At 35.0% G+C, this 17331-nt stretch overlaps 1 protein-coding gene across 1 annotated transcript in view; it reads right to left on the bottom strand.

Moving 5' to 3' along the window:
• Ifngr1 (interferon gamma receptor 1) overlaps positions 1-17331 on the bottom strand; it is a 28417-nt gene that overhangs the window by 7922 nt on the left and 3164 nt on the right. The window contains exons 2-5 of the mRNA XM_005329803.5: positions 12118-12232; positions 7753-7919; positions 5846-6015; positions 2326-2509 (exon numbers count right to left, since the gene is read on the bottom strand). Of these exons, the coding sequence (XP_005329860.2) occupies positions 2326-2509; positions 5846-6015; positions 7753-7919; positions 12118-12232 (636 nt within the window). The remainder of the gene's footprint in view (positions 1-2325; positions 2510-5845; positions 6016-7752; positions 7920-12117; positions 12233-17331) is intronic.

Genomic DNA, 17331 nt, shown 5'->3' with positions numbered 1-17331 from the left:
ATAATCTAATGTAAAATGGGCAAATAATCTGAATGACATTTTTTAAAAAAGAAATACAAATGGCCTACAAATAATATGAAAAAATGCTAAACATCATTAGTTATCATGAAAATGCAAATTAAAGCTACAATGAGATACCGACTCACCCCAGTAAGAATGGCGATGATCAAAACAACAACAAAACAAATGCTAGCAAGTATGTGGGAAAAAAGGAACTTTTATATACACTATTGGTAGGAATGTAAATTAGCATAATCCTTACAGAGAACAGTATGGTGGTTCCTCAAAAAACTGAAAATAAATATGCCATATGACCCAGCTATCCTATTTCTAAGTATATATCCAAAGGAAATGAAATTAATATACCAAAGAGATACCTGCACTATTGTTTTTGTTCATTACAGAACTACTCACAATAATTAAGATAGGGAATTAGTCTAGGTGCTAAAGAATATGTGGTGTATTCACACAATGAAATATTATTCAACCATGAAGAAGAATAAAATAATGTCTTGGAAGCAAAATGGATGGAATTGGAGGACATCATGTTAAATGGAGCAAGTTAGACACAGAATGACAAGTATAGCACAATCGCTCTCATATTTGGAAGCTTAAAAACAACTCAAACTGAATTTAAAATAGTGATTAATAGAGGCTAGGGGTGTGTAGGTGGATGGGGAAGGTGGATAAAGGAAAGATGGATTTGATTAGTGCAAGCTGTATGCATGTGTGAGAATTACATGAAGAACTACATTAACATGAACAATTAATACATATTAATAAAAAAACAAAACTTATTCCTTGATTTTTCTGTACATGATGACTATTTTCAATGCCTCTGACATAGTCATAAAGTCAGTTTATGATACCTATAATCAATAGGCTATATTTTTAAGATTAGATTATTGTTAAAATTAATTTAAAAAACTCACAAGATAAGTCAAGCTTAAGGGTGGTGTTTTTAGGGCATAATGGAGCATAGGGATTTATTTATCATGAGCAAAATATCTATTTTTTCCTGATTAACAAGTAAAAGTGGAATACATACTGATTATATTCTACTTCATGGAATCACTGATATAGCCATAGGTAGAAGAATTAATCTCATCATTTAAAAACATTTAGGCCAGTGCAGTGGCAATGTGTCTGTCATCCTAGCTACTTGGGAGGATTTCTGAGCCTACAGTTGGAGACCTGTCTAGGCAATACAATGAGATCTCATTTCAAATGCATAAATGAGTAAGTATAAACATGGAAAAAGTTAGTGTAAAGGTAGGTATGGTTTTATAAAGTCATGAAAATAAAATTTTCAGGTTTTAGATAGTATTAGTTTGCATTTATCATTGACTTCTTAGTGAACACATCACAGAGACAGTTTTGTTTGGGTTTCAATTTGACATTTTTTTTTCTTTTAAAATATTACTCTAGAAAACTGGATATGTACCCCTTTTTAAAATTTCTGTTGATGTCATTTTATTTGTGTTGATTTGATGTTAAAATGTGTTTTGTTTTAGTATTGAGAGTATTATTAAAATTTCGCTATACAGAAACATTTTCCTCCTTCTCAACTGCTTTTCATTTTCCCCATGAAAAATTATATTTAATTTTTGTTAAAAAAGAAAAAGACATTTGTATTATAAAATTTAAGTACACTGTTAAGCCTATAAAATACATTCTAAAAAAATAACCTAACAACAGGAATATATATACACATAAACATAAAGACATTCATCAAAGTGTGATTTATCATAATAAAAACCTGAAAATAATCTTAAAGGACCCACAATTAGGCAATAGTAAATAAAAATAATATACTATAAAATGAAATACTCTACAGACATTATAAAATGTTAAGAAAATATGTGAAGAGAAATAAAAAATAGTTAAAATATATGTTTAAGGCAGTACAAAAAATTATATATACTATGCAATATAATCATGGTTACAGAGAAAGATAGGATGTGAACAACGGGGTATCTTTTTGGACAACAGAACTATAGTTAATTGTGTTTTCTTCTAGCTCTTTATAAGTTATCCATAATGAACAATTGAAATGTAGATATTTATGTATATAATTTTACACATATTTTATATTTTTTCTTTCTTGGGTCAAAAGGCTCTCACATGGCTTTCCTAATTAGTTACTTTGCATATTTTAATGCCTCAGAAACTGTCTTATTTTTAATTTTGGGTTTCTCTGAGAAATTATTAAATATTTTTAAAAGAAAAGAGATTTGTTGAAGTTACAAATGAATTTATATTTTTTCACATTACTATATTTTAGTTCTCATCCTCTCTATTTAGAAAATAATGGCAAGAACTTACCCTTTATGTTGTCATTGGAAATAGTTATACAAACTTCTTTGGACTCTTCCATTGTAAATCCCCATGTGTTTGAGCCTTCTGCTGAAAAGCAGTACTCAAAATTCAGTGAAGACACAGGAATTCTCAACTGGCACAGCGACTCATTACAATCATCTTCCTTTGGTTCTAATTTTATATCTGCCATCTATATGGGAAAAAAATACAAAGAAGATGTCTGACTTCTTCATCTATACAAAAATCCCCATAGTTATCTTGGTCAAACACCTAAAGAAAACACATACATGACAAATACTAAATATGTCTGAAAATAGTATTCATATCAAATAATAAGTCAATTTGTCACTTCAAATACAGCCTGATAATGTGCATTTGTTAAAATGTTCTTTATAGGAATAGTAAATTTAAAAACTTGAGTGGGGATGTTCATTATTAGTTGTTAAACCAACAGATAGATGTTCATTTGTCCCATTGCTAAGAGTGTTAGAAATTTAGCTTGTTGAAGGAGAACAGCATTTATAGGAAGCATAATAAAGGTGCTGCATGAAGGCTGCGGGGTCTCTGGGCAGTGATACACAGAAATGGCTGAAGCAACCCCTCCTAGTTCCTCTTTCATTCCCCAGTGTGTGGACCACCTGTGCTTGGGCCTGAATACACAAAGGTAGTGCTGTGGTTTGGCTAAGTGTTCCCCATAGGGTAAGGATTGGTTCCCAGGTGGTGGTATTGGGAAGTGCTGTGGACCTTTAAGATATGGGGCCTTATGGGAGGTCATTAGGTCATTGGGGCATATCCTTGAAAGGGACTGAGAGACCCCAGTCCCTCCTTTCTCTGCATAGTGTGAGATATAATCACTTGAGCTGTGGGTGTAGCTAAGTCATATAGTACTTGCCTAAGAGGTAGGAGGCCCTGTGTTCAATCTCTAGCACAGAGCCTGGAGGGGAAAAAAAGAAAAAAAAAAAAAAAGGAGGGGAAAAGAAGAGATGCAATCATGTAATCATTTTTTTTTTTTAAAGAGAGAATGAGAGAGGAGAGAGAGAGGAGGGGGGAGAGAGAATTTTTAATATTTATTTTTTAGTTCTCGGCGGACACAACATCTTTGTTGGTATGTGGTGCTGAGGATCGAACCCGGGCCGCACGCATGCCAGGAGACCGCGCTACCACTTGAGCCACATCCCCAGCCCCTATGTAATCATTTTTTTAATCACTTGTTTGCTCCTACATGTGCTCCCACTGCGATGTGCTGCCATCTACTGCCTTCATCAGAACTAAGCTGATGCATACCTTTGAACTTCTAAAACTGGGAACTAAATAAAACTTTCTCTTTACAAGTTAGCTTTCTCTGGCATTTTGCTGTACTAACAGGAAGCTGACTAAGGTAAGTAGGACAGTGGTGACTATTACAGTTTGGATCTGGAATGTCCCCCAAAAGCTCATGTGTTGAAGGCTTGGTCCTCAATGAGCAATGCTCAGAGGTGGGGCTCTTGAGAAGGGGTGACTGGATCATGAGGGTCCTGACTTCAGCAGTGGATCAATCCATTTGATGTATTAATAATATCATCTGAGAGGTGGTGGAAACTTTAGGAGTGGGGCCTAGTTGGAGGAAAGAAGTCGCTGGGGGCATGACCAGGAAGGGCATTTCTTATCTCTGGCCCCTTTCTCCCTCTTTCCACTTCCTGGCTGCCATAAGTGAACAGCTTTTCTCCACCCTTTTGCCCTTACACCATGATGTTTCTGCCTCGCTATAGGTATAAAAAAGCAACTCAGCCAGCTAACCATGAACAGAAATCTTTCAAACCATGAGCCATAATAAATCTTTCCTCCATTAAGTTGTTTTTCTCAGGTATTTGTCAAGGTGGTGCAAAGCTGACTACCATAGAAAATTGGTACCAAGAATAGTGATGTTGCTGTGACATACTTGGCCATATGGTTCAATACCCTAATTTGAGAAAGTTTGAAGATGCAGGATAGAGAAGTCTTAGAATGTTGTAAGAAGAGCTTAATGGACAATTCTGGAATGAGCTCAGAAGACCAGATTGCTGACAGAATGCTGGGAGAAACTGCTTGTGAGGTTTCAAACCAAAATGAAGGCTCCACTGGGAAATGGATTAGAGCCATTCATGTCACATTCTGTCTACAATCTTGTCCATGTCCTGAGACTGGGTAAGGCTGAATTTAAAGGTGATGGACTAATTAATATGGTGGAGAAATTTCAAGAAGCAAAGCATTAAGGCAGTGGCCTGGGTTTTGCTGGTTCCTTTTAGGTAAGTTTACAATGAGAATTGGGAGCAAAAAACAGCAGAAAGATTGAAAAAATTTGCAGTTTAGTCAAAAAAAGCACGTTTGTTGGGAACCAGGAAGATGCGGTTGTTGAAGAAATTAGCATCATTGAAGAGAAGCCAATTACTTTGCACCAAGATAATACAAAACAAGCCTTGAAGGTATCTCAGGCTCAAGGGTATAAAAGTGAAAACTTTTTGAAAGTCTTAATTTTGAGAAAGGAGTTCTGCGATGTCCTGATCATATCCTGCAGGGCCCTAGGAAGTTGTAGCCCTAGAATTTTTTTCAGAATGCTCAGATACCCAGGGACTCATAGACCACAGTAGCCATGGTCCAGGGGTCCATGCCCCTATTGGTGGCAGACCTTAGCTTTGTCCACATAGTGCTGGTTTTAGGAATGTGAAATGCAAGAGTTACAGTCATGTAGGCTTTCACTGAGATTTCAAAGACAGGCCTGGGAAGCCAGGCAATGTGCAGCAGGTTTGGAATTCCTGTAGGAAGCTCCCAAAAGTGTGATTTTTAAAGCTCTGAAAGTAAAGTCAAAGCAGCAATGGAGACCCTAGGAAGTTACTGATGCCAGGAATGTGGCATATCTGCTGAGGAAAGCTGTAGGCAGAAGGAAAAACCAAACCTAAGGGAGGTATGGGGACTACAACCAACAAGGCCATAGAGATGGGCTGTCAAAATAATGTAATTATATCTCACAGTTGTACTGTTAACTTTTCTTTCAAAAAATTTAAATGATCCTGCCAGGCTCAGCGGCACACATCTATAATTCCAGCAACTCAGAAGGCTGAGGCAGGAGGATTCAAGTTCTGAACTAGCCTCAGTGACTTAGTAAGTCTCTGTCTCAAAATAAAAAGAACCAGATCTGGAGATTAGATCAGTGATAAAGCACCTTGAGTTCAATCTCCAGTACAAAAAAAAAAAAATCCTTATGTTTCCAATAGAGAAATTAAGGTTAAGAGTAAAATTTTAGATTAGGTCATGTGGCTAAATGGGACAGAGAAAACTTTAATATACACATCTGGTCAGTGTTAGTGATTAAGTCCATACTACTTCCTTTCAATAGTGTGTGTGTGTGTGTGTGTGTGTGTGTGTGTGTGTAAAATTCACCCTCCCTTACCCAAATCTATGGTTCATGAGCCTTGGCTGAAATTCCATTTTCATTATATTGTACAAAAAAATGACTTGTGCTAGCTACAGAATAATTTTCATTTTGAAAAGATGAAATAGAAACACATACCTCACTTCTGTTAATTTTCATATTTACAATGTACTTAAATGGGAAACAAGGATTTTCAGCATCATATAAAGTCACCTCCTCTTTTCCCATAATAATTAAAGGGTGAAATATGTCAATAATGATTTGGTCTTCCTTCCTTCTGACATCTAGTGTAGGTGGCCCAATATTTCCTGGAGGAGAGAGGGAAAGTATAATTACTACTAGCCTAGGAACTTCATGGTGCATTTCAAAATTATCAAAATCACTCAAACAACCTACTCTTCTTTTTTATTTTTCTAAAGTAGGGCCCCATTCACACTACTCCACAAAGATCTAGAAGATATTCCAAATATCATTCATAAAGAAATATTTAATAAATCTCAGGAAAACTTTATCAGTTTAATTTCACTTCTAGCTCTAGAGAAATACAATTGGTTATAAAAGCTGGTTTAAAACAAACAAAACAAATAAAACAAAACCTTGCCATAACAGAAGCTCTATTAAGTACAAAAAATTTTCCTTTATTTCTGTAAATTAAGAAATCTGGTTTCTAAAAAGGAATTTGAGATATCTTTCCCCACAAAACTCTCTTTAACATCCACAAGTGTTTTTAATGCCTATGGGAATTTAAATCCTAACTTAATACATTAAAATTTTACGACTTAATCTTTCCAACAAACCATGATTTTCACTCTTCCCACATTCTACTCCCATAATATGTGTGATATTTATTGGCATATCTGCTGAGGAAAGCTGTAGGCAGAAGGAAAAACCAAACCTAAGGGAGGTATGGGGACTACAACCACGAAGGCTCTAGGAAGGTTCTACAAAAGTTTGCTAATAATGACTCCTTGTGAAAATCAGAACTAGACATTTAACTACTCAGCAAATATTCCCTGTGTCTTTGATGTGTGGAACTTGGTTGGTGAATACACTTCACATACTAACTGTGCACCTACTATGTGCCAGGCAAGTCTGGCTTTATACCACTGTATCTCAGGGCATGGCATACTTACTAACACATAGTAGGCCCTTGAAAAATCTGACATACCGATGGTAATGTATCAGATGGAAAAGGCATGAACTCAGGAGAACTTAATATTTAAAACCTTAATATTTAAAGAACAAGCAGAGGAAGTGCCTGTGCAAGAGCCCAAGGCAGCACAATTAGAAAAACAGAAGCGGAATCAAAGCAGTGGAGAGAACTGGCAGGCAGCCATGGAGTAACCAAGCACAGGAGCTGAACAGGAAAGAAGTGAAGGTAGAGGAAAAGGAACCAAGGCTGAGCACACTAGGGAAGAGCCAAGTGACTCAGGCTTCTTTTACCCAGGAGTGAGGATATGATTGGCAAGGTGGGATGATGTCAGAAAACAGGAAATGGCTGTGAAGATTCTGGAGTTTGGGTTGTCAGTAAAGATCACATATCTTATGGGAGTAGAATGTAGGAAGAGTGAAAATCATGGGGGGTTGGAGAGATTAAGTCTTAAAATTTTAATATATTAAGTTAGGATTTAAATTCTCATAGGCATTAAGGACTTAAGGTGGCTAGGAACAATGAGAACCAAATGAGCACAGTGAGAACAATGAGAACAATGAGCCAAAGTCCTCAGGGAATGTAACTTTGAAATGAATTACCGAGAAGATGGGGGGAGAGGGGAGGGAACTGGTGCAGACTACAGCTGGACGGCACTGATCCAGAAATGTAGAGAGCAAAAACTTAATGGTTTTGAAGCAGCAAAGGGATGGCTATCTCAGCCATATTTTGTGGAGCTTGGGAGAAAGGAATGTTATTGATGCTCTGAATTCCTCCAAGTGTTTCCCTGGCACTGTGATCATTTTTAGCAACTACTTATAAAGGCAAACATACACTGAAGACATGTGTGAGTATTTTCAAATTTAAAAGTTACACAAGCATACATTCTACTCACCATGTTCACACAAAGTAACATCTTTTGACTCTACATAGACAGATTCTTTTTGTCCAATCCTAGCTTTAATTCTGGCCCAGAAAGCTTCAGCTAAATTATAAACTTGTTCAGAAAGTTCACAGTAATGATGAGAGATATTGGTGCAAGCATCAGTCCATTGTCCATTCCTAAAATGAAAAGGAATAAAGAAACATAAAGGTAGTTTTATTTGTTGTCACACTAACTTAAACCATCTCTGTATTCTGCTTTTCATTTATAGCACAGAGCTAGTAGAAAGAGTTTATAGAATAGGACAGGATTAGAACAGGACATAAAAACCAAAGTAGGAAGCCTCTACTCTTTGGTTAGAAATATATGTCCAGCATCCTTAATCCAAAAAATTCAAACTCCAAAAGACTCCCAAATCCAAAACTTTTGAGTGCCAACTTGATACCTTAAGAGAAAAATTCCACACCATGAAAATCTGTTTCATGAATAATGTTACCTAAAACATTATATCAATCAATCTCAGGCAAGAAGTTATCTTATTTAAATTTCTCTTGAGCTTCCAGCTATGTGTACAAGGTATATATGAAATACTGATAAATTTCATGTTTAGACTTGGGTCCCTTTCTCAAGATATATCATTATTATATACAAATATTCTAGAAATCTAAAAAAAATCAGAAATATGAAATACTTCTGATTCCAAGCACTTGACATAAAGGATAGTCAACATGTACCATAAATTCCTTTACAATAAAGAAGCTCCATTCAAAATATAAAACTGTACAAACAACATGACATTATAGGTTTTTAAAATCTGATTTTTACTCAATTCTAGATGCTAAAGATGTAGATGCCTAGAAGTGACTCAATTCCAAAATCTAGCACATTACAAAGCCTCTTAAAAGTAATCAATTTTTTAAAAATTTATGCCTTTCTGGTGACAAATACACACACCATAGGAAGCAGGATGACATCTTAACTATTAGCTTCATTTGTTATGCCTTAAAATCTTGTAAATTATTGTCCATAGAAGAGCTCTTCATTTTCTTCACTACTACTATTATTAAGAAAATATAAACATGAGGTTCTTTTCCAATTTCAATATGTTATGTTCTTATTCATATTGAAGCTCAAACAGTCCCACGTTTGGGCCATGAGAAACTATTCAAGGTAGCTCCTGGATCCTTTGGACACATTCCCCAACATTTAAAAAAGAAATCCTTTCATCATAAGAAGACTTTCTAGTTACCATTAGACTTTCCCTGGCTTAACCCTGCAGTCAGCATTTCTCCAATGAAGAAACAGATGGGAGTTTTTTCTTGCTCACTTCCATGTCATTGTTACTGTCCCCCCACCCCCAGTAATCAATTTCACTGATTTCAGATTTTCAGTTCCTATTTTTTTTAATCAAAATTAGTACCTACAAAATATTTATTCTCATTTTTTAACCAAAAAGGAGAAAACCATATATATTTTATCAAATTAATTTCTTTTTCATTTCAATGTATCCTGGAAATCACCATATGTAAGTTCATAGAAATTTTCTTCATATTTTCATTTAAAGCTACACAGTGTTCCATGTATTGATGAATGGTCAGATGCATGATAATCTCCTATATATGAGTGACATCTTTATATTCTTTTAAGTGTATTTTAAAGGTAAGGTCCTAATGTGGGATCATCAGGCCAAAAAGCAGACACATGGATCATGGGGGTGAAGCTTGGAGGTATAGTACTTGCCTAGCATGTGTAAGGTCCCGAGTTTGATTTCTAGAGCCAGAAAAAAATAAATAAAAGTTTTGTAAAATACTGCCAAATTCTTGCCAGAAAGCCAGATTGCATTCATGCCAGTAATGTATAAGAGTAATCCCCAGTCTTCAAAGTGCTTTTAAACTTTTGAATTTTTATCAATCTAGTGTACATGGAATCAGCAAATCTTGAAAAAATTATGAACTTTGAATCCATCACAGAAATAACAGATATAATCAACTGGTGTTAAAATATTTGTGGATTTATTGATTCTTGGTTTTAATTCTTGTACTATAGAAGTCTTATTAAGGAAGTTGGGGCCTAATCCCACATGATGAAAATTAGGGCCTACTTTTTCTTCTATTAGACACAATTTCTGGTTTAATTCCTAGGTCCTTGATCCATTTTGAGTTGAGTTTTGTGCATGGTGAGAGATAGGGGTTTAATTTCATTTTGTTGCATATGGATTTCCAGTTTTATTGGCACCATTTGTTGAAGAGGCTACCTTTTCTCCAGTGCATGTTTTGGGCACCTTTGTCTAATATAAGATAATTATAATTTTATGGGTTAGTCTCTGTGTCCTCTGTTCTGTACCATTGGTCTACTAGTCTGTTTTGGTGCCGATACCATGCTGTTTTTGTTACTATTGCTCTGTAGTATAGTTTAAGGTCTGATATAGTGATGCCATCTGCTTCACTCTTCCTGCTAAGGATTGCTTTAGCTATTCTGGGTCTCTTATTTTTCCAGATGAATTTCACAATTGCCTTTTCTGTTTCTATGAGGAATGCCATTGGGATTTTGATCGGAATTGCATTAAATCTGTATAGTGCTTTTGGTAGTATGGTCATTTTGATAATATTAATTCTGCCTATCCAAAAGCAAGGTAGATCTTTCCATTTTGGAATCAAACTAAAAAATTTCTTCTCAGCAAAAAACAAACAAACAAACAAACAAACAAACAAACAAAAAAACAATCTTTGAGGTGAACAGAGTCTACATCTTGGGAGCAAATTTTTTACCCCTCACACATCAGATAGAGCTCTGATCTCTAGGGTATATAAAGAACTCAAAAAGCTAAGCACGAAAAAAACAAACAACCCAATCAACAAATGGGCCAAGGACCTGAACAGACATGTCTCAGATGAGGATATACAATCAATCAACAAATATATGAAAAAAATGTTCATCATCTCTAGCAATTAAAGAATTCAAATCAAAACTACTTAAGATATTATCTCACTCCAGTCAGAATGACAGCTATTATGAAGACAAACAACAATAAGTATTGGCGAGGATGTGTGGAAAAAGGTACACTCACACATTGCTGGTGGGACTGCAAATTGGTACAGCCAATTTGAAAAGCAGTATGGAGATTCCTTGGAAATCTGGGAATGGAACCACCATTTGACCCAGCTATTCCACTCCTCGGTCTATACCTAAAGTACTTAAAAACAGCATACTACAGGGACACATCCACATCAATGTTTATAGGAACACAATTCACAATAGTTAAACTGTGGAGCCAACCTAGATGCCCTTCAATGGATGAATGGATAAAAAAAAATGTGGCATATATACACAATGAAATTTTACTCAACAATAAAAGAGAATAAAATTATGGCATTTGCAGGTAAATAGATGGTGTTGGAGAAGATAATGCTAAGTGAAGTTAGCCAATTCCAAAAAAACAAATGTTGAATGTTTCCTCTGATATAAGGAGGCTGACTCATAGTGGGGTAGGAAGGGGAAGCATGGGAGGAATAGATGAATTCTAGATAGGGCAGAGGGATGGGAGGGAAAGGGAGGGGGAGGGGATTTGCAAAGATGGTGGAATGTGATAGACATCATTATCCAAAGTACACATATGAAGACGTGAATTGGTGTCAACATACTTTATATACATCCAGAAATATACAAAATTGTGCTGTATAAGGGTAATAAGAATTGTAATGCATTCCGCTGTCATTTATTTTTTTAAAAAATCAATAAAAAAAATTGTGGATTTATGTGGAATAGGATATTTATGTCCTCAAAAAGTTTATCCCCAGATACTTACTTAAAAGAACTTATGCAATGGATAAATCTGAGGGCTAACCTCTAAGTCAAATGATGAAGCTACACATCACCATTAAAGAGTATCCTGTATAGTAAATACAAATTAGCTTTTGACAGGCCTCAGATGTTTAACCTCAGATCATGAGGGAAAAAAAAAAAAAGACTAATCCACACTTAAGTGGTTCTTCCAATTTGGGACCATGTGAACAGTAACTATTTATTCTGAGACAATACTGCTAAAATACTGTCAAGGTAGTATTCTCACTTGCTTCCAATAATCACAAAAAATTTAGCTGTGCTTTATTAACAGTACTCTTTGCTTTATTAAGATATCAGAGAGAAAAAAATCTCAGAAGGTAGTTAGCTTTATTTCTATACTTCAATATTGACAGGAAGGAAAAGCAAGAGACAGAATGTATTCAACAAAGGAATAATTGCATCCTTAGCACCTCCAGACACTTACAAGCAGTTCAAGAAGTTTCCCCAGGCAGGAAGGAAGGATGATATTAGGAGAATACAGAAAGTGACAGAATGTGTAATGACTTGAATAAAAAGGATAAGAGCAACACTCACCTGTAGTTTTTCACCTGTACTGTGAAAACAGGGGTCTGTGGCATGATCTGGTACTCCCAATGCAGAATAGGGTTCATATTATCGGTTGTAATTGTAATATTAGTTGGTGTAGGCACTGTAAGAGATTCAAAAAGTTAAATGAACAACAGTAAGAAACTAATATTATCATTAGAAATCCTTATTGTAAGATGTCATGTTTGTCAAATATTGTCAAATTTGATGAAAAAATGAAATAACTAGGATATATATATCTCACTTGAGTAAATTTCTAGAAATTATTTTTATTGAAAAATGTACAGAAGAGTTCTACTTCATTTTAAATTTGGAAACACCATTATGATATAAGGGAAACACATACATGGTATAAGGAAATACATTTCCATAACCTTTTAGGACATTTTATAAATAAATTCACTGATTATTGTAATGATAATCATTGCATTAAATCATTAGAATTTTTGTCATTTTATATTATGGACTATAACCAATGTCTAGAGAAGAACTACCTACATGAGGGATGGGCAATTTTATCCTAAAATCCCACCAGGTTCTCAACCCTACATCCAGTACTCTTATGCTTTTTAATACCTTTTCTATAGCACAAGAGCATATGCCAAAAGATTGAAAGAACCACTGACTATCATACCAGTTCCATTAACATTTGCTTTCTGGGAGTGAAGGGCTTTTAACAAAACACAACCAACATTTCTTTTTGCCTTCATTCTTTTAAGCCATTTTAGGAAAAAAAAATATATATATATATATATAGGCAAGATTTGAATCACATGGGAGAAAAGGTGGATGCACATAAAGGTTTAGATATTAGGTGTCTCCCTAATATCTAAAAGCTCTTGTGTGAAACAATGCAAGAAAGTTTAGAAGTGAAATGTTTGGGCTATGAGAACCTTAACCCAATCAGTGAATTAATCCCCTAATAAGGATTAACTGGATGGTAACTGTAGCTAAGTAAAGTGTGGCTAGAGAAGGTGGGTCTTTGCGGATCTGCCTTTAGGGTCTATATTTTGTATCTGGTAAGTGGAGCTCTCTCTTTCTACTCCCTGATAGTGATGTCTTGAGCCACTTCCCTCCACCAACTCTTTGGCCATGATGTTCTGCCTCACCTCAAGCCTGGAGGAATGGAGCCACTGTCTATGGACTGAGGCCTCTGAAACCATGAGCCCCCAAATAAACTTTTTCTCCTCTAAATTTGTTCTTGTCAGATCTTTTAGTCATAGCAGTGAAAGAGTTGACTGAAACAGACAAATTTAGTGATGTGACCCAAAGTGAAGATAATTCCATCCTATCTAGCTGGGAAACACTATTAAACATGACCACTTATAAAATTAAATAAATGAATGGCAATAAAGCCATGAGCAGCATTTTTTGAACATAACTTATCATCCTCAAAAATTTTGAGAGTATGAGTTTGTATTTTTTCAAGGGACCCTGGATGATAATGATGTTTACCTGGACTACTCTAATTAAACAAAAAAGTACTCACTGGGTCAGATATTAAAAAACCCAGATTGTTTCTTGGTTATAGTGCTAAACAGTTTTTTCAGATTCCCTCATATATAAAAATAAGTATTAGTTTTATGTTCATAAGGTATTTGCTTACTGTTTAAGAAAATACTATATTTTTAGTAAAATAAAAATTCTAATACTGAAGCTGAAATTGTTTAGTTTATAATTAGTTAACACATGTATTATTTCTTCAAAGCCCAATGAATCAACAGTCATTTAAACAACAATCTATACCTATTGCCAATTATATTCTAATGCACCCCCCCCTTTTTTTTCTTTTTTTCTGATATTTTTTCCCTTAACATTAGTGATTCTCAGCAGGAGGTGATTTTGTCCATTAGGGAGCCCCAGGCAATGACTACAGACATCTTTGGTTCTCAGAACCTGAAGGAACAGGGCAGCGGGGGATACCACTGGATGTAGAGGAGAGAAGCCAAGGATGCTGCTAAATACCCTACAATGCACATGGCAGTTCACTATAGCAACACATAATCCAGCTCAAAAGGCCAACAGTGAAAAAGCTGATAAACTCTGCTTTATGTTTATAATTTAAGTGCTTATTTCTAATTTAGGAGGAAAAACTAATTTTAAAACAGAATGCTTTATAGTATTACACCAATATTGTATATATCTTGCCCCCCAATAATAGATTTGGCTACTATCAAAATATCTTTCTTTTTTTTTGTTTTTAAGATATGCTTTTTTTTTTTTTTTTAAACAATGCCTTTATTTCTTTGTGGTGCTAAGGATCGAACCTGGGTCTTGACCGTGCTAGGTAAGCACTCTACCTCTGAGCCACAATCCCAGTCCCATCAAAGCATCTTTCAAATTATTTACCAATGTAGTTTAATAATTTGTGCCAAAAGGTTGAGATTGTAAAGCCATAATTGAGATGGAGAGTTATCTCACAGATTTAAATGCACTGAACGCCTAACTGACCTTTCTATGGTCAGTAACAAGATACCTATAAACTTTCTACTTATGCTTCCTGAAGCCCTACTGATGGCTGTTGGTACCTATCAACTTTGGTCTATAAGCAACTTCCTTGTAGGCAAGCCCAAAAGCACTGTTCTAGCCCTGGCTCTTCTCTTTTGGTTTTGTTAGCGTGCTCATGGCTGTACATAGCAGGTAATTCCCAGGCTTCTTTAAGAGGATTTTTTTCCCTTCTTTATTTGCACCTCAGTTTCCTAGTCTGTTTACAATCCATGGTTTTGGTAGAAATAAAAGTCAATCTCCCTTCCTCTGATCAAGTCAACATTAACATCAAATATCATATAAAAATATGTTTGTAACTAAATAAGAAAGATGTTAAGAAATAATGAATCTGAACTTCTTTCAGAAGCCATTAAGAAATTTCAGCATCTTTTGCCTCTTGAGCCGCTGACAATTTTCAAACCACTGGGTCCGGGTTTCTTTTTACTAGTCCTTTCAACAATTAATCTGTCCAGGATTCCACCTTAAGGACGAAGCAAGAACAATATAGATAACACTGTCAATACTCTGCCTGGAATCCTCCTGAGCTAGATCACACAGCCCATCAGGTACATTTTTCTACTTTTCATGTTATTGAAGGTAAGAGTAGCTGAGCTTTCTGTCATTACATAGCAAAGATCTCCTACCTCCAGTTTCCAACAAGTCTTTTGCTTCCTTTTAAATCCCTCTTTTTAATTATTCCCAATAGAAATGACTTTAAAACTGTATATATTCAATCTGAAATTCCTGTTTTGAGGAAAAGGCACATAGAAGTCAATCATAATATTTTAAATATCAAAGTACTTTGTATTTAGGAGGGGTTGACTGAATAATACATTATAAAAATACAAACAACAATAGACTTGTGCAGCATTAGATTAGTTTTTAATGTGAATCAAACTGTTTCCCATAATTTAAGTAAAATCCAAACATGATTAGACTAGGACTTCACATAGATTTCAAAGCAATCAAGATGAACATGTGGTAGAAGGAAGAAGTTTCAGTGGATTAAAACAGACAGAAATTACTATCAAAGGAGAAGCTTCTGAATATTTAGATCAAAAGATGTAACCTGTGGTTTTAATGTTACCAGAAAGAGAAATCATGGTTATTAGACATCGCCTTTGTTGTTTTTGCCAAGATCACATGACCAGAGATATGAGTAGTTTTCTTCTCAAGTTTCATAATTTTGTAGTGTTTAAGTTGCTAAATGTTCAGATTAAATAATTAACTTTTATTCATAATATGCTTACATTGATTAAAAAAAAATAGAGAGAAAGGAAAAGAGTATTATTACCTATGGAGTTTCAGGAAAGATTCTGCTAGAATGATTTCATGAAATAAAAAAAAAAATAGTCTTATAGATTTTACATTTCTATAATTTATATTTCATGCCCAAATAGATAATTGTGATAATTTTGTGTACCTCATTGCTTTCGGAAATGGGCTCAGAATTATTTGGCATGCTGTCTACAATTATTCAGGATAAACTTTAGCCATTTTAAGATCTAATTCCACAAACTCCTCCAGAACTCCAAAACATAATCACAGTAGAGAAGCATCAGGTTTTCAATACACTTTAATTACAGTGTAGGTCAAACAAAGAGCTCTGGTTAGAGCCAACTGTTTGCTGGGAAGTTGATAAGCCAGAAGAAACAGGATATGAAAGGCTAGCAAGTGAGAGGACAGATAAGGCTGGTGAAGATCAGGAGTGATGGAGCAGTGTCACTGATGGGGCAATAAGCATGTCACAAAAGACCAAAAACTAGCAGCTAGAACAGCCCTGCAATAATTGCTGGTCAATGTAGGGTGGTGAAGGTGGTAGAGTACATACACCTACAGATTAGTTTGAGGACAAGAGCAATTTCCTTTGTGTTGACAGGTGATAGGAGTAAAGACTGCTGCTATTTGTGCTTCACCCTATAACTGCCAAAAGCAGTCCTGTTTTTTAAAGAGGGACCACCTGTGGAGTCCATTACCCACTCTGACACACTAATGTATAATGTCTGTATAAAGGAGTATATATCCACCTGAAATGGAGTCACAGACACTGCAGACATCTGCTGACTAATCTCTCTCTGTGAGAAGAACAAATTGAGAAGCAGACAGAAAGATACAGGGGCCAGTCATTCAATGATTTTTTTTTTGGATTCTAAGTCATCTGATACTATACTTTAAAAACAAATCCTCCATATAACATCTGGCTCTTTCTCTGAATGAACATCTCTTAGAACAAAAAACTTCCTAAAGACAAAAAGTTTTATACTACTATCACAATTAAATCATGGCCACTCCAACACTTGATTATCATAAATCATTTCTATAGAATGAACAAGACTGAAAAGGATAGGTAGGATTCTGATTTCTAAATATTGAGATATCTAAAAGATATCTCTTTAACAAGACCATTACAAGTAAACCAACTCCTTTCTGTCAGGAATACACTTCATTCTGGTTCAAATTTCATTCAGATTCTTTGTCCATTTTAAATGAAACCATTAATTATTCAACTTATTTGTAAAATAACTGCACTATTGCCATGTGCTGCCAAATTCTGTAAGACAGCTCATTAAAATTATTTTTCTCTTTTATTCTTTAGGTTTTCCTTTATGGAGGACCAAAGTATATTTATCCTTCAAAGTCTATGAATCATGAATAAATTAAAAAGAAAATGTAATACTTACTTAATAAATAACTAAAATGTATTATTTAGTATGC

This window comes from Ictidomys tridecemlineatus, chromosome 8, assembly GCF_052094955.1.
Source record: "Ictidomys tridecemlineatus isolate mIctTri1 chromosome 8, mIctTri1.hap1, whole genome shotgun sequence".
Lineage (NCBI taxonomy): Eukaryota > Metazoa > Chordata > Mammalia > Rodentia > Sciuridae > Ictidomys > Ictidomys tridecemlineatus.
The sequence above is the reverse complement of the archived record's forward strand: the minus strand, read 5'-3'. Positions and strand labels throughout refer to the sequence as shown.